This window comes from Heterodontus francisci, chromosome 16, assembly GCF_036365525.1.
Source record: "Heterodontus francisci isolate sHetFra1 chromosome 16, sHetFra1.hap1, whole genome shotgun sequence".
In the NCBI taxonomy this organism is placed as follows: Eukaryota; Metazoa; Chordata; class Chondrichthyes; order Heterodontiformes; family Heterodontidae; genus Heterodontus; species Heterodontus francisci.
In genome coordinates this window covers 59,036,151-59,059,875 of record NC_090386.1, presented here as the reverse complement: position 1 = coordinate 59,059,875, position 23,725 = coordinate 59,036,151, and the positions used below count along the sequence as shown (strand labels likewise).

General features: G+C 42.6%; 1 protein-coding gene across 4 annotated transcripts in view; it reads left to right on the top strand.

The window, feature by feature from the left end:
- arfrp1 (ADP-ribosylation factor related protein 1) overlaps positions 1 to 21,840 on the top strand; it is a 44,105-nt gene extending 22,265 nt beyond the window's left edge. The window contains exons 6-8 of one of the 4 annotated variants that reach the window (XR_010976554.1): positions 2,930 to 3,000; positions 18,612 to 18,740; positions 20,806 to 20,887. Coding sequence is in view for 3 of the 4 variants with exons in the window: in XM_068048228.1 (XP_067904329.1) it covers positions 2,930 to 3,000; positions 4,732 to 4,832; positions 7,637 to 7,724 (260 nt within the window). In the remaining variant the exon portion in view is untranslated. Of the gene's footprint in view, positions 1 to 2,929; positions 3,001 to 4,731; positions 4,833 to 7,636; positions 9,259 to 18,611; positions 18,741 to 20,805 lie in introns of those variants that run through there. The other 3 variants (XM_068048228.1, XM_068048229.1, XM_068048230.1) reach the window with 3 other exon arrangements.
- The last annotated feature ends 1,885 nt before the right edge of the window (positions 21,841 to 23,725 follow it).

Sequence of the window (23,725 nt, the reverse complement as noted above, 5' to 3'; positions counted from 1 at the left end):
CCAATTTACATTTTTACATTTTACAGCAACTGAAATTTTTCCCGATACAGTTCGAGGGGTTTCCCATGGATCCAGCCCCTCCGTTCAGCTTGGTGGGGGGACCTTACACTGTGGTCTTTCCCCATTGAGCCTTTGCTGCGGCTGCCCCAAGCTTTAGTGCGTCCCTCAGCACGTAGTCCTGGACCTTGGAATATGCCAGTCTGCGACATTCGGTGGTGGACAACTCTTTGCGCTGGAAGACCAGCAAGATGCGGGCAGACGAAAGGGCGTCTTTCACCGAATTGATAATCCTCCAGCAGCAGTTGATGTTTGTCTCGGTGTGCGTCCCTGGGAACAGCCCGTAGAGCACAGACTCCTGCGTTACAGAGCTGCTTGGAATGAACCTCGACAAAAACCACTGCATCTCTTTCTACACCTGCTTTGCAAAGACACATTCCAGGAGGTGGGCAACCGTCTCTTCCCCACCACGGCCACCGCGGGGGCATTGTGCGGAGGGGGCGAGACTTCAGGCGTGCATGAAGGATCTAACGGGGAGGGCCCTTCTCACCACCAGCCAAGCTACATCTTGGTGCTTGTTTGAAAGTTCTGGTGATGAGGCATTCCGCCAGATGACTTTGACGGTCTGCTGGGGGAACCATCCGACAGGATCCACCGTCTTCTTTTCCCGTAGGGCCTTGAGGACATTCCGTGCAGACCACTGCCTGATGGATCGGTGGCCAAAGGTGTTTTCCCGCATAAACTGCTCCACGAAGGATAGGTGGTACGGCACGGTCCAACTGCATGGAGCGTTCTGCGGCAATATGACCAGGCCCATCCTTCGCAACACAGATAGAACCTCAGCACGTAGTGACACTTGGAATTTACATACTGGGGACCTACACACAGCTTGATGCAGCCGCACACGAAGGTGGTCATCAGGATGAGGGCCACGTTGGGTACATTTTTCCTGCCCTTATCCAGAGGTTTGAACATCGTGTCCCTCCGGACCCGGTCCATTTTGGATCCCCAGATGAAGCAGAAAATGGCTCGGGTGACCATCACAGCGCAGGAGTGGGGTATGGGCCAGACCTGCGCCATGTACAGCAACAATGAGAGCGCCTAGAATTTTTTTTTTATTTCCAAAATATACTTTATTCATAAATATCTGTGAAAAATACATTTCCAAACAGTTTCAAACAGCACCAAATAATACAAACATTGCAAGGGAGATCATTTTCCTTCATTACAATCATGAGTTGCCTCACAACCCTTCCATTTCACATTTGTCATGCCATATACAATTTTACATTTTGCAGCACACAAAATTTCTCCGATACAGTTCGAGGGGTTTCCCATGGATCCAGCCCCTCAGTTCAGCTTGGTGGGGGGACCTTACACTGTGGTCTTTCCCCATTGAGCCTTTGCTGCGGGTGCTCCAAGCTTTAGTGCGTCCCTCAGCACGTAGTTCTGGACCTTGGAATGTGCCAGTCTGCAACATTCGGTGGTGGACAACTCTTTGCGCTGGAAGACCAGCAAGTTTCAGACAGACCAAAGGGCGTCTTTCACCGAATTGATAGTCCTCCAGCAGCAGTTGATGTTTGTCTCGGTGTGTGTCCTTGGGAACAGCCCGTAGAGCACAGACTCCTGTGTTACAGAGCTGCTTGGGATGAACCTTGACAAAAACCACTGCATCTCTTTCCACACCTGCTTTGCAAAGACACATTCCAGGAGGAGGTGGGCAACCGTCTCTTCCCCACCACAGCCACCGTGGGGGCATTGCGCGGTGGGGGCCAGGCTTCGGGCGTGCATGAAGGATCTGACGGGCAGGGCCCTTCTCACCACCAGCCAAGCTACATCTTGGTGCTTGTTTGAAAGTTCTGGTGATGAGGCATTCCGCCAGATGACTTTGACGGTCTGCTGGGGGAACCAGCCGACAGGATCCACCGTCTTCTTTTCCCGTAGGGCCTTGAGGACATTCCGTGCAGACCACTGCCTGATGGATCGGTGGCCAAAGGTGTTTTCCCGCATAAACTGCTCCACGAAGGATAGGTGGTACGGCACGGTCCAACTGCATGGAGCGTTCCACGGCAATGTGACCAGGCCCATCCTTTGCAACACCGGGGACAGATAGAACCTCAGCACGTAGTGACACTTGGAGTTTCCGTACTGGAGATCTACACACAGCTTGATGCAGCCGCACACAAAGGTGGTCATCAGGATGAGGGCCACGTTAGGTACATTTTTCCCGCCCTTGTCCAGAGATTTGAACATCGTGTCCCTCCAGACCCAGTCCGTGAGCACCTAGAATTAGTGTAATGTGTAATATTATTCAAAAATCATTCAGGAATTTGGCTGTATTCGGTTTTTGGGTCAGGATACTTTTGAGTGCTCAACAAGGTGAGAAAGGTCAATGCCGGGGAGTGTAAAAAATCCTTTTTTTTTGAAGGATGCATGTGTCAATATTAAACATGTAGGTTAAATGAAGCATGGAGTAATGTAGGACAGTGCATTTCTTATATTCTTCCTTAACCTCAGCATCTATGTGACATAGCTGTCCTTGAAAGGCTGCTAATTATCATAAACGGTGGGCAGTTTTGAATCTGCACGTATTAGTGTCACATAGAACCTTTGCAATCAATTGAAGGAAATTTTCTTATCACGTCATTACAGCTGAATTCAATCCTTAGTTCCTCAAGTGAAAGCTTTACATGTTATTGCATTGCACCATCCAGTCTGTTGGGGGCCTGGTGGCTTAAGACAAATGCTGCACGTGGATTGTGACTCCTTCCTACGGGGATTTGTCATTCATTTTCTTATTGCTCCGGTAATGAAACACTTTGAAATGTCCTAAGTACATGCTGAGGCTCGGTATAAATAACAGTTCTTTGTTGAGATACTGTCAATATGTCTGAGGTATTTAATTACAATAGTAAACCTTTTACCTCCGCAGAAAAGATGATCGCTAGTGAAGTACTTGAAGGGGTTCCATTGTTGGTATTGGCTAACAAACAGGACGTTGAGGTAATTTTTTGTTGTCATTTTCATCCCTATTTTCTCTTACTTAATTTTCTTATCCTGTGAATTTTCCTAGGTGAGAAAGTTTGTCTTAAAACATGCAACATAGCTGGCAGACCCAAACAGGCTCCTCTTGGCATATCTTTCCAACGAAGTTTGGGGAACATAAAATATAAGAAATGGGAACAAGAGTAGATCATATGGCGCCTTGAGCTTGCTCTGTTATTGAATACGATCATGGTTGATCTTCCGTCACAGTTCCACTTTCCTGCTCCCTCCCCATATCCCTCAATTCCCTGAGAGATCAAAATTCTACCTGTAAGAGCATAAGCAAAATTGTCGCCACGGATGTAACTTAAAATGCCCACAATGCATGGCAATTAAAATAGCCACAGTGCATATCACTTAAACTGGCCATATCATTTGAAATTGCCACAGTGCATGTCCCAGGGTTACAGTTAACATATGGGAACCAAGAATTCCATTATCCCTTTATGCTACTCACAATTATTCATGAAGGGGAGTTATGTGTAACTTAACTCCCATTCTTTTTCTTTTTCAATTTTCTTCCTGCCTTATTAAGGTCCTCACTTTTGCTGAAATACTGCTCCAAGGGCAATGCCAGCTCTCTCTTCTCAGCCAAGTAGCCATTCCACATCCGTAAACCTGGACAATGACTGTCAGTAGGTTGATCAAATCACTGGGAACATCAAAGCCTGTTTTGCCTAATGCTTGCATGCTACTGTCCAACAGAGATCATTGGATAATTATCAGGAACAGGAAAACTGGCACAGTTTTTTTTCCCCCCTCCCTAGCCTATGGCCACGAACGCTGACTTTGGTGCACAAATGCTGCTCTGGCTAACAGCTAACTGAGCACAGACCAGGAATTGAACCCAAGAACTCTGGTGTATATGACTGAATGCCGCCCACGATAAAGGTCTGCAAAGGAAACCCGAGCGAGCCTGAACGCCAGACCCGGAAGTGCGACCTAACCTGAACCCGACATGTCGTCGGGTCGCGTCGGGGTCGGGTAGCAGGCCTATACATCAGTACATGGGTCAAGGCCTGCTACCCAACCCCAACGGGACCCGACGATGTGTCGGGATCGGGTTGGGTCGCGCTTCCGGGTCCGGCATTCGGGCTCAGTCAGGTTGCCTTTGCAGACCTTTAGTTTCCATATAACGCTAACCAACAGGACAGTGTAGTGCTTTAGCCCACGACATATGAACTCTCACTCTTTAGAGGGGGATTAAAGTGTATAGGTCGACGAGACAATAAATACCTTCAGATCTCTCTGTCTATTCGACTAAATTGCACAGAATATTTGAATGAAATGGCTTGGCCCCCCTCTCTAGGCCAGGTTTCCAGACAAACCAAATAAATAGTCAAATATATCAAAATTGAGCTGCAACATTCTTGTGAGCTGGTTTTGAATATCTCATGAACTGAGATCAATTTAAAAAAACTTGTAGAAAGCCCTGTCTTTTTTGTTAAAATTTCAATTTACCTAATGAAATAATTATTCCTTTTGTAAACAATCAAATGCTTTCTAAATAATAGCATTAATGCATTACAAATAAATGCTATTTATTTTCACTATAGAATTGACGCTGGTTGATATGGCATAGTTTCTTTTGTATGGTTTGGGATGACTATCCTCCATTTTTTCACTTTGTGGTGGTTTGAACCCATTTACCCTAACATTAATGCTTCATTCTTTTCCTGTGGCTGATAGGCCTGCCTTTCAGTTGGAGACATAAAAACAGCTTTTAGTGATTGCGCTCCAAAAATAGGGAAGAGAGACTGCTTGGTGCAACCATGTTCAGCACTTACTGGGTGAGTGATGATTGTCATCATTTATAACAGATTTCTGGTTGAATTGGAGGGTTGCGGGGGGAGAGAGAGTATACACAAGATATTATTGTTTTAACTAGTTACAGAGAGAACATATGGCAGATTTATTACTGATCTTGTGGAAAAGGGAGAACCAGAAGTCTATTCACACTGTCCAGCTATGAGGAGATGCATTTGAGAGGGAAGGTGATCATTTTGATTCACTGAACACTGAAAACATCAGTAGATTGAAAACGGGTTAATGTGCCACATGGTTTTAATAAAGGGTGACAAACAAACACAGGTAACTACAATAATATAAAAGCAAAATACTGCAGATGCTGGAAATCTGAAATAAAAACAAAGTACTGGAAATGCTCACAGGTCAGGCAGCATATCTGGAGAGAGAAGCAGAGTTAACCAGCTTGTTGGTCTTTAATCCCGTGAAGTGGAATTGATTATTGGGAGTAAATTTGAAGATTATTTGTAAAATAACCTAGTAAACAGCAATCAATCTGTATAGATAGGGGAAAGTTCTTGCTTGATTTCCCAAATGGTCTGTGGAAAGTCCCATGTTAAGTTGCACCTAAACTTCCAAAGCAATTTCACAACTTTCAATATGCAAGCTTATTAATTAAGGGAATTCCAGATAAATTTTGGGCGTTGCTAAGAACAGTGTTGCGGCGCAGTGGTTAGCACCGCAGCCTCAGCTCCAGCGACCCGGGTTCGGTTCTGGGTATTGCCTGTGTTTGTAAGCTCTCCCTGTGACTGCGTGGGTTTCCGCCGGGTGCTCCAGTTTCCTCCCACCGCCAAAGACTTAAAGGTTGATAGGTAAATTGGCCATTGTAAATTGCCCCTAGTGTAGGTAGGATAATGGTAGGGAATATGGGATTAATGTAGGAGGGGATGTGGTAGGGAATATGGGATTAATGTAGGATTAGTATAAATGGGTGGTCGATGGTCGGCACAGACTCAGTGGGCTGAAGGGCCTGTTTCAGTGCTGTATCTCTCTAATAAAAAAAAAATTTCGATTGTTGTTCGAAACATTTTGGAAAATGTTGAGAGTTACTTTGGCATATAGGGAGAAGTACTGAGTAGGGTGCCTCAGGGTTGGCTTTAGGAATTATTGCTATTAACATGAGTGACTTGGATTCAATATTGTGCTAGAAGCCAATCCCACCCACAAAACAGATTACAGCCCCAGATTGAATTAATCACAGTTGCGAGTTTCCGTTAATTGTGCCTGTTTGCAGGCTTTCATGGAGGCTGTTAAAATTAAGCCTTTTCAAGAAGGAGGAACACTAATAGGCACATTTTAAAAGCTTTTAATTTACTAAGGAACTGACTACTGTATACCAATGGAATTAGTAAATGAATCTCTATACCTTTTAAGTAATTTTCACTTACTTTAAATCAGATTATTGGTGGTGGATTAGACACTCTGATTAAAAATGCTTTATTTTTGTGATAAACCCAATTTTCAATTGCATTAATAAAACTGCAGGTTACCACTCTGAAATATACCAAGGAATTTTTAATGCAAATTTTCTCAAATATTTTCCAAAATACTGCCTAACTTGCTCTGGTATATGACTAATTTTACATTCAGCGATCTGCAAATAAGTTTGAATGTAAACTGAGGGGGGAGGAAAATAATCAAAACTAACACAATTTGGGTGTAATTTGCATGCAGATTGCCAATTGCACCCAAAATGGAAATGCTTGGCCCTTTATCCAGTCAGTACAGAGTGGCAATTAACAAAATAAATAGATTGTTGACAAAAATCAAAATAGGTGTATTTTCTGGCTTTACCTGTGTGGCGACTTAATAGATAGTAAATACTACATGAAAGATTGATCCAGAAAATTATTTTGAACTGTTTTGCAAAACTGCAAGAGAACACTGGTTTTCATGAGCCAAAAGCAAGTTCAGGACTGATATTAGGAAATTCTTCTCATGGGGTGATCATTACATGGAATGGAGTTCCAGTTAGAATAGTGCAGACAAAAACCCTAGAATAATTTAAGAAGCAGTTGGATACTACAAAGGGGGCTCTTTAGGGCCTTCCTGCATGTCTGAACTGAGATAGGCCAAATGGCCTTCCTCATCTTTAGTTATTTTGTAATCTTCTAAAGACGAGGTGGACGAAAGAACCTGTAGCTTATTGCCAGGTGGTAAATTGGAGCAAAAGGAAAGCATGTGATCCAATACTGGCTGGGGTAAGGGAGAAGGTGGTTTGTGCCTTTGTATTTGGCCTAATTTATTTCAGCTAAAATAGAGCCACATGGTAGTCGCACGTATGCTATTTACATTAGACATTGTGAGTTCATTCATGAATGTTGCATTTTGGCCCAAGCAAAAAAAAAAGTCCACTATCTGCTTCCCAATTGCTATGGTAAGCTAATTTTGTAGTGTCCTGGGAAGAACTGACCAGACATTGAATGGATGGGACATTTAATGATAAAACAAATATCTGTCACATTTATCACAATGCATATATTTTTTCCTCCCCTATTGCCCCATACCCAAAAATGGTCAGGTATACCTGAAACACTTTTGCCAACACAAAGGTTAGAGGAATATAATTAAATTAGCTTATTTTTAACAAAATTTAAATAAAAATGATTATATATATATATATATATATATATATATATATATATATATATATATATATATATATATATAACTTTTTCCCAATTTTATATAGTTCTAATTCTTGAGGTCCTCCCGTTTGAATATGTCCCACTTTTGTCGTTAATAGTTTACAGATTTTGTTACCCTAAAATGAATTTTTGTCTTCCAGACAAGGTGTAAATGATGGAATTGAATGGATGGTCAAATGTGTGATTAGGAACATTCACAGGCCACCAAGGCAAAAGGATATTACATAAAACATTCCTTTCAAACGTCGGACTGAGCACCAAATCTCCTGTTTTATCAGATGCTGAATAGTAATTCAGCTGGTTCAATGGATCTCAGACTTTCTTGGGGAACACTCCACCTGAAAATAGTCACAAGCTTTCACGTTCACTAATTGTGATAGATTATAGTCACAGTTTCTACTGCATAAACCACTATAATGCTACAGGAATACTGCACTGCACCCATGTCTCCTTCTCGTTTTGGGCATTTCTTAATCTTTGGTGCGTATATTTATTCTGCCCATTGATAACTTCATTGAAACAACTAATTCTTGTTAAAGTTTTAGAAAAACTTTTTCTCCTGTCCTCCATCTTTTTCCTAAATGCAAAAAAAAAGCTTCCTGATGGCTCACTGAGTTTATTTAGTGAGCAGCTGAACAGTGCAGACCAAGAAAGACCTCGGTTTGATGCTGGTTTTAATTAGTTAGTTAATCATAGCTGGGGCAGTGATAGTACCAAAACTAACCACAGCAGCCCTTGATTAGTGAGGAAAAATCAACCTGGATTCTGACAGCTAATTGCTATACAGCAATCCTTTTTTGAAGTGTACACAATCAGTGCAGGATGAGGATAAGGTTGACCTTGATATCCTCTGCAAGCATCCAACTAAGGATCATTCATGGAAAGCGGCCACCTAGCAAGGTACCAAAACATATTTGATGCTTGTCAAATAAAACTCCAGTGAGCCACTTGGTAGGAGAGGGAGACAACTGGGGAAAAAAAAGAAAGTGAGATTTTTTTTAAATTAATTTTACTCTTAAGTAAGACCGGTGCTTGTTTAACTTGGGTTAGAATATAGGATAATATAATTTGTTACAACTCAAAGTGGTTTTAGATTCTACATATTTACTGAACAGTTTCAACTGAGAACAGTGTTGACATGAGATATTCTAACTGATGAAAGGTTGTCCACTGAATGACTGGAGAGGCAATTCTGCTAACTGCTTTAGGAAGCAATTGGATTTCCTGTGTATTGTAAGGCTGCAACATGATGGTGGTAATGTATATAATGAAAGGATGAGAAAAAAAACTGGAAATGTTACTTTTCTCAGCACCACATCCCAACAGTTTGTGAACCACTGAACCAGATGGAAGCAACCAGTAATGCAGTGTGCACTTTTATCTGGTGTGTCTCTTTGTTTTGCTGACTTTTATAAATGATAACTGTTGGAGATGATATATATTTTACATCTGTGACTGTTCAAATAAGTTTGATTGCAACTGTTAAATGTTTGCAATAAACTCCTGCAAAAGGCACTTTTTTTTTCAATGTTGGCTCAGGACAAGGATTGAAGCTAAGGATCTGAACCACAGTAATGCTTTCCTGAGACATTTTTATAATAATTTTTTTTTGCTGTAGTAGTATTTCTTTATTTTGGAAATACTTTCCCAAAAATATGGAATGGCAGTGGGAAACTAATTTTGACAGTCAGTCATTCTATTTCCTTATTTCGCATAAAAATGTATTAACATCGTTTGGGTTTGAAGAAGCTGTGATTCATGTAATGCATTCCATTTGATATAAAAAATAAAAATGTTTTAAAATTTCTGCTTCAATAATTGGGAGAAGTTGGTTCACTCTCTGTCACTTTCAATATAGTGAAACCACTATTTTTTTATATTCCTGTCAGCCACACACTTGATTATCCCAAGACTTTTTGTGGGATGTGAGGTTTCCTTTTACATGTAACTGAGCATTTTGGTTTTTTTTCATGCTCCAGGTAGATAAGTAGATGTCCAGAATCTGGTAGAATTTACTATGTGTAACTCTGATATTTAGCTTTGATTTAGAAGATCGCTGGAGCATTTCAGCTATGAAGAGAGACTGAAAAGGCTAGGGTTGTTTTCCTTAGAGCAGAGAAGGCTGAGGGGGGACATAATTGAGGTATACAAAATTATGAGGGGCATTGATAGATTAGATAGGAAGAAACTTTTTCCCTTAGCGGAGGGGTCAATAACCAGCGGCATAGATTTAAGGTAAGGGGCAGGAGGTTTAGAGGGGATTTGAGGAAAAATTATTTCACCTAGAGGGTGGTTGGAATCTGGAACGCGCTGCCTGAAGAGGTGGTAAAGGCAGGAATCTTCACAACATTTAAAAAGTATTTGGATGAGCACTTGAAACACCATAGCGTACAAGGCTGTGGGCCAAGTGCTGGAAAATGGGATTAGAATAGAAGGTGCTTGATGGTCGGCACAGACGCGATGGGCCGAAGGGCCTGTTTGTGTGCTGTATGACTCTAAGATCAAAGAGAGGCAGGGCTTTGGTTTGATAGACTAACCAGAGTTGTCAGTGTTCACCCCATGAAAATCTTTTTAAATGGCAAAACAAGCCATCTGCATGTATTGATACTTTGATCATTTGAATAAACCAATAATATCCTAAAATTGTTACAGCACAGAAGGAAGCAATTTGGCCTATTGTGTCCATGCAGGCTCTCTCAGAGCATCTCAGCTAATCCCACTCCCCTGCCTTTTCCTCATAGCCCAGCAAATTTTTTCCCTTCAAATAGTTATCCAGTTCTCTTTTGCAAGTCATGATTTGAATCTGCCTCCACCACACTCTGCATTCCAGATCCTAACCATTCATGTGGTAACGTTTTTCCTCATGCTGCCTTTGGTTCTTTTACCATTTACCTTAACTAGGTGTCTTCTTCTCAACCCTTCTGCCAATGGGAACAGTTTCTCCTATGTCCTGATCCCTCATGATTTTAAACACCTCTCTCAAATCTCCTCTCAGCCTCTTTTTTTCCAAGTAGAACTGTTCCAGCTTCTCCAATTTCTCCTCGTAACTGAATTCCCTCATCCCTGAAACCATTCTCGTAAATTTTTTCTGCACCCAGAGGGTGGTTGGAATCTGGAACACACTGCCTGAAGGGGTGGTAGAGGCAGGAACACTCACAACATTCAAGAAATATTTAGATGAGCACTTGAAAATCCATAATGTACAAGGCTACGGGCCAAGTACGGGGAAATGGGATTAGTTAGGACCAGTGCTTGATGGTCGGCGCAGGCGCTTTGGGCCAAAGGGCCTGTTTCTGTGCTGTAAAACTCTATGACCCTCTCCAATGCTTTCACATCCTTGCTACTGTGTGGTGTCCAAAATTGGACACAATACTCCAGTTCAGGCTGAATCAGTGTTTTGTAATGTTTCACTATAACTTCCTTGCTTTTGTACTCTATACTTCTATTTATAAAGTCAGGATCCCATATGCCTTAATAACTACTTTCTCAACCTGCCCTGCCACCTTCAATGATTTGTGCACATGTACCCCCAGGTGTCTCTGTTCTTGCACTCACATTAGAATTGTATCCTTTATATTGCCTCCCCTCATTCTTCCTACCAAAATGAATCACTTCATAATTCTCTGCATTAAATTTCATCTGCTACATATCCACCCATACCACCAGCCTGTCTCAGTCCTCTTGAAGTCTGTTGCTAACCTGCTCATAGTTGACAATACTTCCAGGTTTTGTGTCATACGTAAATTTTGAAATTGTTCCCTCCACGCTTAAGTCTAGATCATTAGTATAGATCAAGACAAGCAGTGCTCCTAATACCGATCCCTGGGGAACCCCACTATATACCTTCCTCCATTCTGAAAAACAACTGTTCACCACTACTGTTCCTGTCACTCAGCCAACATTGTATCCATGATGCCACTTTCCCTTTTATTCCATGTACTTTAACTTACTGACAAGCCTATTATGTGGCTTTTTATCAAACGTGTTTTGGAAGTCCATGTACACATCAACTGCATTAAGCTCTCTGTTACCTCATCAAAAACTCAAGTTAGTTAAATACGATTTGCCCTTACAAATCTATTCTGGCTTTCCATAATTAATCCACATTTGTCCACGTGACTTAATTTTGTCCTGAATTATCATTTTTGAAAGCTTTCCCACCACCGAGGTTAAATTGGCTGGGCTTATTCTTGCACCTTTTTTTTTAAACAAAGGTGTAACATTCACAATTCTGCAGTTCTCTGGCATAACCCCTATAACTAAGGAGGATTAGAAGAATCACATGCTAAAAGTCACTATCTTAAATGCAGGGGATCTTTCAATTACTCACCAATTTTCATTGTCTAGTGGTTGGGTGCCCATTCAATTGTGGCAGATAATCGAAAGTTCCACTGGATTCATATGCTGACATTTCTAGTTGCCAGCAGAAGTGATTTTCCTCTAAACAATGCCGAACATTACGATGTGTAATTAGGAAGATTGTTTTTGGCGCGAAGTATAAATAAACTGAAAATGTTAATCATGTTCAGTCAAATCTTGGTTTATAACAGTTGGAGGGGAAACAGTGTGTAAAACAGTACTGTAAGAGGGACTGTGGCATCTGTTCTGATTCAACAGTACACTGCATATACACCTACTAACTGTACACCTGATCCCCTGCTTGCTTGCTTCCCTGGTAATTCTTGCAAATTGCTTGATCTGCTTGGGCCTTCTAAGAAATGGAAGGGAAGAAAGAATAGTTTTATATATATATATATATATATATATACATTGGATATTATGACTGAATTACAGTGTGTATTTTATGCATGACTGCCCTCAAAACTCTGGACTGCATGTGTCAGGAATTCACTTGCGATTTTCCCCCACCCGCATAAGCTTCTACAATACATGAAATATGCATAGAATCATAGAATGGTTACATCACAGAAGGAAGCTGTTAGGTCTGATATGTCTGTGCTAGCTCTCTGCAACAGCAACTCGGCTAACCCCACTCCCTCATAGCCCAGTACATTTTTTCTTTTCATGTGCTTATGTAATCCCCTTGTGAAAGCACCAATTGTATCTTTCTCCAACACAGTCAGGTGGTGCATTCTACATCCTATTGGCTGTGTAAAAGTTTTTTCTGGTATCATCATTGGTTCTTTTACCAGCCACTTTCAATTGGTGTCCTCTGGTTCTCGACCCTTGCGCCAATGGGAACAGTTTCTATCTACTTTATCCAGACCCCTCATTATTTTGAACAGCGCTATCAAATCTCCATTTAATCTCTCCTCCGGGGAGAACAACCCCAGCTTCTCCAATCTGTCTGTGTAACTGAAATCCCTGGAATTAGATTAGATTAGAGATACAGCACTGAAACAGGCCCTTCGGCCCACCGAGTCTGTGCCGAACATCAACCACCCATTTATACTAATCCTACACTAATCCCATATTCCTACCAAACATCCCCACCTGTCCCTACATTTCCCTACCACCTACCTATACTAGTGACAATTTATAATGGCCAATTTACCTATCAACCTGCAAGTCTTTTGGCTTGTGGGAGGAAACCGGAGCACCCGGAGAAAACCCACGCAGACACAGGGAGAACTTGCAAACTCCACACAGGCAGTACCCGGAATCGAACCCGGGTCCCTGGAGCTGTGAGGCTGCAGTGCTAACCACTGCGCCACTGTGCCGCCCAGATTCGTTGGGCTGAAGGGCCAGTTTCAGTGCTGTATCTCTCTAGAACTCTCTAGAAACAGTGCTAGAGGCGAACAGATAGAATCATTCTCATAAATCTTTTCTGCACCCTTGCTAAAGCCTTCATATGCTTCCTAAAGTGCAATGCCCAGAATTGGCCATAATACTCTAGTTGAAGCTGAACCAGTGTTTTATAAAGGTGGTTCATAACTTCCTTGCTTTTGCGCTCTGAATCTCTATTTATAACGCCCAGGATCCCAAATGCCTTTTTAACCGCTTTCTCAACCTTCCCTGCCACATTCAATGATTTGTGTGTATATACCTCCAGGTGTTTCTGCTCCTGCACCCACTTTACAATTAGAATGGGAGACAGAGAGCACCTGAGTGCACCTGAAGGCGGCGCAGCGGTTAACACCGCAGCCTCAGAGCTCCAGCGACCCGGGTTCGGTTCTGGGTACTGCCTGTGCGGGGTTTGCAAGTTCTCCCTGTGACCGCGTGGGTTTCCGCCAGGTGCTCCGGTTTCCTCCCACAGCCAAAGACTTGCAGGTTGATAGGTAAATTGGCCATTGTAAATTGCCCCTAGTGTAGGTAGGCGAATGGTGGGGATGTGGTAGGGAATATGGGATTAATGTAGGATTAGTATAAATGGGTGATTGTTGGTCAGCCCAGATTCGTTGGGCTGAAGGGCCAGTTTCAGTGCTGTATCTCTCTAGAACTCTCTAGAAACAGTGCTAGAGGCGAACAGATAAAATTAACAGCAAGGTGTCAGCAGGAGGCAGAGTGTGCACTGTAAACACAAATCAACAAGTAAACAGGGAGTGACATGACAGGTAGGTGATTGGTTGTTCAGAGAACCTGGAGGTAAGGAATGCATACTAGAAGGAGTTTGTGGATGGTGCAGCAGAACAGGGTGAGCGTGAGCATTGGAGCACGGTTAAAAAAACAGCAACATTGACACAAGTGAAGGTGCTGATTGGTGAATAGCTGCTGAGTTTTTTTGATGTAAGTCTTCAATAAGTCTAATAAATGGAGGCACGGCAAGACACCTCAGTCCCATGGGGTGTACATCTTGTGCCACGTGGGAATTCCAGGAAGCTTCTCATGTCCTGGACAAACACATGTGTAGGAAGTGTCATCAGTTGGAACGGCTCGAGCTGTGGGCTTGTGAGCTTGAGCATCAGATAGTATCACAGCAGTATATCTGAGAGGCTGACAGCAACACGGATAGCACATTTCTGGATGTGGTCACCCTGCAGCTTAAGGGTGTGCAGGCAGAGAGCAAATGGGTGACTGTCAGACAGTCAAGCAGGACAAATGTGGGCGGCACAGTGGCGCAGTGGTTAGCACCGCAGCCTCACAGCTCCAGGGACCCGGGTTCGATTCTGGGTACTGCCTGTGCGGAGTTTGCAAGTTCTCCCTGTGTCTGCGTGGGTTTTCTCCGGGTGCTCCGGTTTCCTCCCACAAGCCAAAAGACTTGCAGGTTGGTAGGTAAATTGGCCATTATAAATTGTCACTAGTATAGGTAGGTGGTAGGGAAATATAAGGTCAGGTGGGGATGTGGTAGGAATATGGGATTAGTGTAGGATTAGTATAAATGGGTGGTTGATGTTCGGCACAGACTCGGTGGGCCGAAGGGCCTGTTTCAGTGCTGTATCTCTAATCTAAAAAAAGGTAGGTAATGCAGGAGTCTCCTAAGTACATTTTGCACTCCAACCAATATTCAGTTCTGAATACTGGTGAGGATGATTATTTCTCTGGGGAGTGCAGCCAGAGACAAGTGATGGCACCACGGTAGCTCAGCTGTACAGGAGGGCAGGAGGAATATTGGGAAAGCAGTAGTGATTAGGGATTCTACAGTTAGGGGAACAGACAGGCATTCCTGCAGCTGTAGATGTGATTCCAAGATGGTATGTTGTCTCCCTGGTGCCCGGGTCAAGGATGTCACTTAGCTGCTACAGAGCATTCTGAGGGGGTTGGTGAACAGCCAGAGGTAGTGGTCCATATTGGTGCCAATGACATAGGTGGAAAGAGGGATGCCATCTTGCAATCAGATTTTAGGGAGCAAGGAAAGAGACCAGTAAGCAGGACCTCAAAGGTAATAATCTCTGGATTACTCTTATGCCACGCACTAATGAGTATACAAATAAGAGACAGAATAGATGAATGCGTGGCTAGAGAGATGATACAGGAGGGAGAGCTTTGAATTCCTGTGATATTTGGACTGATTATGGGGTAGCTGGGATTTATGGAGGCCATATGAGTTACGCCGAAACAGATCTGGGACCGATGTCTTTGTGGGACGATTTGCTAGTGCTGTTGGGGAGGGTTTAAACTAACTTGTCAAGGGAATGGGAACCAAAATGTAGCATTAGGAAGGATAAGCTGGTTCACAAAAGATTGGGAGAAGCAGATAGCACTAGGGTAAGAAATAGATGATAGGTGGGGTCAGACTAAGAAGTAAAGCAATAAGATCTAAATTAGGTTTACAATGCAAGTATGTAAACTCACTAAGCTTGGTAAATAAGGTTGGTGAGCTGCAGGCAGAAATAGCCACATGGGAGTATGATTTGGCGATAATGGGGACCTGGCTCAAAAAAAGGACAGGACTGGATACTAAATATTCCTGGAAACAAGGTACTTAGGAAAGATAGGGAAGGAAAGAATGGAGGAAGAGTGACAGAATTGATTAAGGAGAATATTACAGTGCTGAAGAGAGAGGATGTCCCTGAGGGGTCAAGGAGTGAAGCTATTTGGTTAGTGTGAAGAATCAATAGAGATACCATTACACTACTGGGTGTATTTTATATGCCACCAACTAGTGAGAATAATGTAGAAGAGCAAATTTTCAGGGAAATTAGAAAGGTGCAAAAAATTATAGTGTTGTGATAATGGGGGACTTCAATTATCCTAATATAGACTGTGATAGTAATAATGTAAAGAGCAGAGAGGAGTTTCTGAAGTGTATTCAGGAGAATTTTCTACATCAGTATGGTCCTGGCCCAGAGGAAAGAGGCATTGCTGGATCTGGTTCTGGGGAATGAGGTGGGGCAAGGGGATTAAGGCCGGAATTTTACGCCACCCTGGTGAGCCAGATGGTTGTGGGGGTGGGGGTGGTGTAAAATGGAGCGGGAGGCTCTGGGAGGCCTTCCTGGCCCGCTCCCACCTCTGCTCCACTTGAGGGCCACTTAAGGGCTTTCGCCCGCCTCCATGGGTATTTTACCCACGACGAGCAGGCGTTCGGTAGACATGAAAGGCCGCCCAGCAATATCTGGTGGCCTTCCAGCGCACCGGGGGAGGGTGCCCGATTGAGGGCCGCCCCCACTTCCCGAACCGCCACCAGGACCCATGTCACCCCGCCCTTTCCCCCCCAAATGACCGCCCTTGCCTCGCCAGGCTGCGACCGATCAGCCAGCAAGGCAAACCAAACTTATCTCGGACCCAGCTCCATGTCTTCAGCTGGGCTGCAGTCCCAGCAGTGGCCACTGCTCCTGGTGGCGCTGCTGGAACTAAGAGCTGCCCACCCGATGATTGGCCGGCAGCTCATAGAGACGGGACTTCCTCTCTCAAGCGGGTGGAAGTCCTGCCTCTACAGTTAAAGCCTAGGGACCTGTAAAATGCGGGTCAGATCCCCGGGCTGGGCGGATGCGAGTTCACCACCAACTTTTATGTCGGACGCCAGCTCCCGTCTGCCCATAGTAAAATCCAGCCCCAACTGTCAATCAGGGAACTTTTAGGGAATAGTTATCAGAGTATTTTAGAATTCTCTACCCCAGAGGGCTGTGGAGGGTCAGTCATTGAGTATGTTCAAGACAGAGATCGATAGATTTCTAGATATTAAAGATTCCAAGGGATATGGGAATAGTGCGAGAAAATGGCATTGAGGTAGAATGGTTGAATGGCAGAGCAGGCTCCAGGAGCCAAATGGTCTACTTCTGCTCCTATTTCCTATGTTCCTATAGTATAAGGTTTAGGATAGCAAGGGAAAAGGACAAGGAGCAATCTAGATTAAAAATACCGAATTGGAGGAGGGTCAATTTCAGTGACATGAGAATGGATCTGCCCCAGGTAAATTGAAATCAAAGATTGGCAGGCAAAACTGTAACTGAAAAATGGAGGAAGAGTGACAGAATTGATTAAGGAGAATATTACAGTGCTTAAGAAAACTGCAAGTTCCCGTCCAAGCCACGCACCATCCTGACTTGGAACTATATCAGAGGGTTGTGGATGCTCCATCATCGAGATATATTTAAGGCTGAGATGGACAGGAATATGGGGAGTGGGCAGGAAAATGGAGTTGAGGCAGAAGATCTGCCATGATCGTATTGAATGTCAGAGTAGACTCAAGGGGCTGTATGGTCTCCTCCTGGTCCTATTTCTTATGTCCTTATGTAAACTTTTTTATAAATTGGTAAAAACATTCTTTGCTTTCTTGGAACTAATCAGTTCACATTCATCGGAATAGTCTTCACAATGGACAAGTTCTTTAACCATTCAATTCAACACAGCTGCCCATTGTGGTTAAATTACTTAGCACGATATCTCTTCTGGTCAAAGCAGATACTCCACACACAGAGCACTTGCACCCCATTTTTCAAATCCCACCAACAGCTTCATTGTGGCTACAAAATGTTAAGCTAAGTTCCTCTGATGGAGCACACCCAACCTAATGTAGTTTTGAGCCATGCCTTCAAGGAATGACTTGGGGCCCATCCCTGGTCTGTACAAGTTAGTTATTCTCAGTCTTTGTGGTAGTAGGGCACTACAGTTTGGTTTCAGTGTTGTCTGCAGGGGCGGGGGGTGGGGTGGTGGGCAGGAAGCCAAGTTTCATGTTCCTGATCATTATTCAGTGGCCTCTGCCAAAAATGCTTATGTAAGCATTAGTGGCCTTTCTAATTTTTTTTTACTTCCTTAAAAAAAGGATCATTCTTACAGTTACAGAGATACAGCACTGAAACAGGCCCTTTGGCCCACCGAGTCTGTGCCGACCATCAACCACCCATTGATACTAATCCTACACTAATTCCATATTCCTACCACATCCCCACCTGTCCCTATATTTCCCTACCACCTACCTATACTAGGGGCAATTTATAATGGCCAATTTACCTATCAGCCAGCAAGTCTTTGGCTTGTGGGAGGAAACCGGAGCACCCGGAGGAAACCCACGCAGACACAGGGAGAACTTGCAAACTCCACACAGGCAGTACCCAGAATTGAACCCGGGTCGCTGGAGCTGTGAGGCTGCGGTGCTAACCACTGCGCCACTGTGCCATTTTTCGCTTTTGTTTTCTGGCCAGTGAAGGAAGGTTTAGCAGAGTTCTGTTTGGATATTTTCAATACTCTGTGATCTTGGAAAACCTTTATGTTCTGTAACTGGTTTTTAAAAAAGATTGGTCATTTGTTTTTTCTTTATTTGTTCCTCAAATGCAGCTGAATCCACATTGTACTTTTTGGTCAGCCAAATGCAATAGACAGGGCCAAATATCATTCTGATCGATTCATGAGGGGGCAATCAATGGAATTAACTTTCAAAATAGAAAATGTTCCTACTTAGAATTTGTAAGTGAAATTTTTAAGTAAAAGGTAAGTTTTTTTTAGGCTGTAAACATTTTATAAATCATCAAAAACATTCTTCATTTTCTTGGAAAAAAATCAGTTCTGTTTCTTTGCAAAAGTCTTCACAGGGCAAGTACCTTAACCAGTCTGTTCCATCTTTAAACATTCGGTTTCTGTTACTTTACTCTCTCAGTTATGGGAGACTTGCAATGAAAAATAGAATCCAAGATTAGGCCTTACTGCATGAACAAGCAGTTTCTTCATGGTCTTGGGTAATGTGGTAAAAATGTTATGTTAAGGGATTCGTTCTAATGAGGTATTTGGCGATTCTTTTATAATTTCTGTGTGACAGTTTGATGTGAATCCCATTGGAAACCATTGCCATATAATGAACATGACACATCATTACGGTAGAGTATGTAATAGGGCAAGGACAATGATGTCAACCTTTCCAATGTTTAACTGGAGGATATTGTGACTCATCTAAGACAAGCAATCTGGCAACACAGATACATAGTCAAGGAAGGTAATGAAAAGATAAAGCTGCATGTCATGTGGAAGCTGCAACTGACTGTGCATGATGTAACCAAGCAGTGTCAGGTAGATAAGGAAGAGGAGGAAGCCAATGATAGCTCCTTGGGAAACTTCACATAATACTGCAGGGATAGAAAGGAAAAGAACTGGTGAAGATGCTCTGGCGATGATCAAATAGGTAATAGCAGAACCAAATGCAGGTAGTCCCATTGAGCTGGACAACGGAGGAGAGACATAGCAAAAATATCCTAAGTTAATTGTGTCAAATGCTGAAGAGAGCGGGAGGTGGTGGTGGTGTGGTAATGCCACTGAACTAGTAATCCAGAGATCCAGGTTAATGCCCTGGGGACACAGGTTCAAATCCCATCACACAGCTGGTGGAATTTAAATTCAATTAATTAATAAATTCAATTAATAAAAATCTGAAATTGAAAGCCAGTCTCAGTGATGGTGCCATGAAACAATCATCCATCTGGTTCACTAATGTCCTTCAGGGAAGGAAATCTGCCATCCTTACCTGGTTTGGCCTACATGTGGCTCCAGAGCCACAACAATGTGCCAGCGAAGCCCACATCCCATGAAAGAATAAAACAAATGTTGAGGAAGGAATATAAACCATGTAATCACAGAGAAAGAGAATCATAACTGGTTAGGGCAGTCTCAGTGTGGCAGAGGCAAAATCTGATTTAAGAGACTTAAACAAGTAGCTGAGGGAGATACTGACATCAGTTGGAGCACTGGCAACATGTTCAAGGGCTTTAGGGAGAAAAGGAGGTTGGAAATGAAATGGTAGTATGCAGGGAGAAACAAGTCAGAGGTTGTTTTTTCAGGAGAATGGCAATGGTTTTGAAAAGAGTGGCTGCAAGAAGAGGGAACCATTTCCAATAAAAACAGAAAATGCTGGAAATACTGAGCATGTCAGGCAGCATCTGTGCAGAGAGAAACAGAGTTAACATTTCAGGTCGATGACCTCAGCTTGAATCAATGCTTTTTGGAGCAGAGATGAAAGCATTATTAGCAGCTTAAAGTTTATTTTCATAGGAAATCTTTAAAAATATTCATTTTCTCAGATGTCCAACAATACATTATCATTGAAGAGTGAGATTACGTGGCAGAACTCAATGTTGTAAAATGGAATTGACTAGTTACTCTATCTGTTGACTGATTAACCTTGATATCCCCACTGTGCTTTGGTCCATAATGTCAGAATTGAGTTCTATTTCCTTAATTATTCAAAACACCAAAACAAGTTCAATTTATAACTCTTATTTCTACACCTGGTTTGCCTTCACAAACCTGATAGTTAACTGAAATGCTTTTGCTTAGTCCATAGTGTACATCTTTTCATAATATTGTTGCATTCGCTTTGACATTTCTTTATCTCTCCCAGTCAATCTCATTTTCTTACCCCAGCCATTATTTATTTATTTCCTTATATTGATTCATTTTAATACAGTGCCCTTTAAAGTTGCATTGAACTGTTTGGAGGTGTTTTGTTTTGTCTTTGCAAACACATTCATTCTTTGTGTTTCAGATTCATTATGTGGGCTTGACAATAAATTTACATCCAGTTCTTTGCAGTCGCTCCTCACCCCAAACATTAACTTCAGAAAAAGCATTTTTCTATGAAGGTGATGCGCCATTCTGGGGCTGTTTTCACGTCCATGGGTAGTTTTATGTAGATTCATTTCCTGCAGTCCATCTTGCAACCTTAGTTTAATTCCAATTGATGCCATAATCTTTTGTAACAGTCTTTGACAATGCATTTTTTACATTATTGTTTTGGTTACTTCAAATTAAAATAAAAGTTAAAATAAGTGTGCCAAATTTAACTAGTATGTAGGTCAGTGGGAGGAGGCAGGGTCTACGTTACATTCAAAAGTCGTGGTCCAATGTTTCATTGGGCCACAATGTAATCTTAACTAAAAGTCAGGGGGAGTACTGCACAGCCTAATAACAGAACCATGGTGGGTGGTGCCAACTGGCCAAAAGAGACCAGTGTTTAAAAAAGTACTTCTGTTTGAACAGCAATAGCAGAAGTAGCATTGCTATGAGACCAGCTGGCATTCTGCATTTCAACTAAGACAGATGCAGTCACAATAAGGGATAGATTTGTCGCCTCACAAAGGATGATAATACAAATAAAGAAGATTCAGAGACCATTCAAGACTGGAATTGACAGCAAACATTCCCCATTGTGTGACAATGTCTTGGGCCATCAAGCTGTTTGCAGAGACAGTGTACAGTGGGTAGGGTTATATCTGCTGTAATCTGATGATTATAAACTAATCAAGAAGGGACAATGTAGAGAAGGTGAGGTCATACCTGATCAATCAAAGGGTTAAGGTGGACTATGACCTAATATAGAAGAAAGGAACCCTAGGAGAGCGCCATAAATGACAGGTACTGGAACAACTTGGGGTGCATCGATTCAAGAAGAAACCAACCGACAGTCAACAGAACACCTCAAGAACGAAGAGGGTGCCACAGCAGCTCAGAAGGCAAGGACCTAGGCCACCCTATAACCTGCTGTATAACTACTGCCGTTGGTTAAGTATTGCTTGTATATTCTTGATTTAATTAATAAACTCTCTATCTTGATTAAGAAGCCGGAGTTTGTACCTTGTGAGTCAAAAGCTAATCAACATCCCATCTAAACATACAAAAATCTTACAGGGTTAAAAGAAAGCAGCAAAGATGTACTTAAAAATGGAGACTCTGAGAGTAGCATTAAAAAAGTATATAAATACTAGGAGAGCAGTAATGAAAAGAAGTTCACAAGCAGGATTAAAAATAGCCAAACACCAGGGGTAAGAATAGTTTTAAAAAACACTAGGAGAAGCACTAAAACAAACTCAAGAATGCTGTGTTTTGGAGTTCATGCCTGTGGCAGTTCACAATAATCTGCTCTTTCAATCTCAGGCTCAATTTTGTAAATTTTGAAGTGAGCAGGGAGGGTAGCTTTGGTGCAGCAGGAAATGGGGCTTGGATTTTCTCCACATAGCCATCTAGTGATCAGAGCCTACAGCTACATGGTGATAGTTGACACAGCAAAATTGAATGGGAAACAGTGACATCAAGTTCAAATTGTGACAACAGCAGTAAGGTTGTGGACAGGAAGAGTTGATTGGCATCCTTCCATCTATGGAAGATGATGGACATGCAGCAAACAATCCATTTAGGTGGGGTGTCTTCTCTTGGTGCACCTTGACTGGTGGCTGTGAAGCTCAATCCTTGAGAGGTAGGTTCTGCCACAAGTGTCGCAGGTGAAGATGCCAAATGACACTGGGAGTTGTTTTTGATGTTGGCACCTGTTGCCAAGCTGCTGTGGCAACTGGACGTCGTGGTAGTGCACAGCAGTCCACAGGGTGTGTCGTCATTTCTTCTTTTGCCAGCTCGTGATTCCCAGGTATAATAGGGAAGAGTGTGTCCTGCATAAATCTTTTAATATAAAACTGGTAGCTGGATTTCAACTACTTTTATACAATTTTCTAAACTATCAATTTAACTTAGTCTTGGAGCAAATTCATTCTAATCATGAGCAATTTGGAAATTAAATATACATATAACTAACTACTCCTGTCTTTGCAAAACTTTGACTACATTTTTGGCAGTAGTCTCATTAGATTTTGGGGGAAAAAATACCAAAGGCTGCTTGTGTGTTTCTTACCAAAGGGGGCAGATTGAAGAGGGTGTAAAGGGTAGGGCTTTCTTCCCTCTCCACAGCTCAGTCTGCCTTTAACCTCAGGGAACAACTTTTCCTAGTAGGGCTACAGCTGTCCCCCTCCAACTAGGAACTGCTCTTCCTCAGAGGCAGTTTAATGCAGACCTAATTCATTTTGGTTGTAGAGTTCTTTCTGCACTAGTTCTTGTCGATCAGATCAGAGGGGCCACTGGCAACACTGTCAGCTGCATATCCACTATGTGTCGTCAACATACCTTGGAGCTATAGTTCCTACCCGCAGAGTAATAAAGAACCTAAGGAAGTTTCACCACCATCTTGATTGCTGTCTCTACTTTCGACCGCCATTTCCCCACCCCCAACATCACCCGCAATTCCTCGCAACTCAAACGTTCGCAAAGCTGTTTATGAATCTAAGATGATCCTGGGCTAAGAGCATCACCTGCCAGTATAGATTTTAAATTATCTACAAATGTATCACAATACAATGTGTGTCTTCCTGTTAAAAGCGATAAATCATATCACCAGCAAAACAGTTTAACTTTTAAACTGTAGCCTCTGCCTTACCCACAGCCGCTGAAGATTATTCCAATCCAAATCCTCATTGCTAGCTTTGGCCTGAGTATGAGAACTGTAGGAATTGACATTGCATACATATTAACCTGGAGATGGACCTCATTGCTGCACTGTTAAATGTGCTGATGTTAGAATGAGGCATTGAACAAGTGCTCCACCTGTCCTCTCACGTGAATATAAAAGGTGGCATTATTCG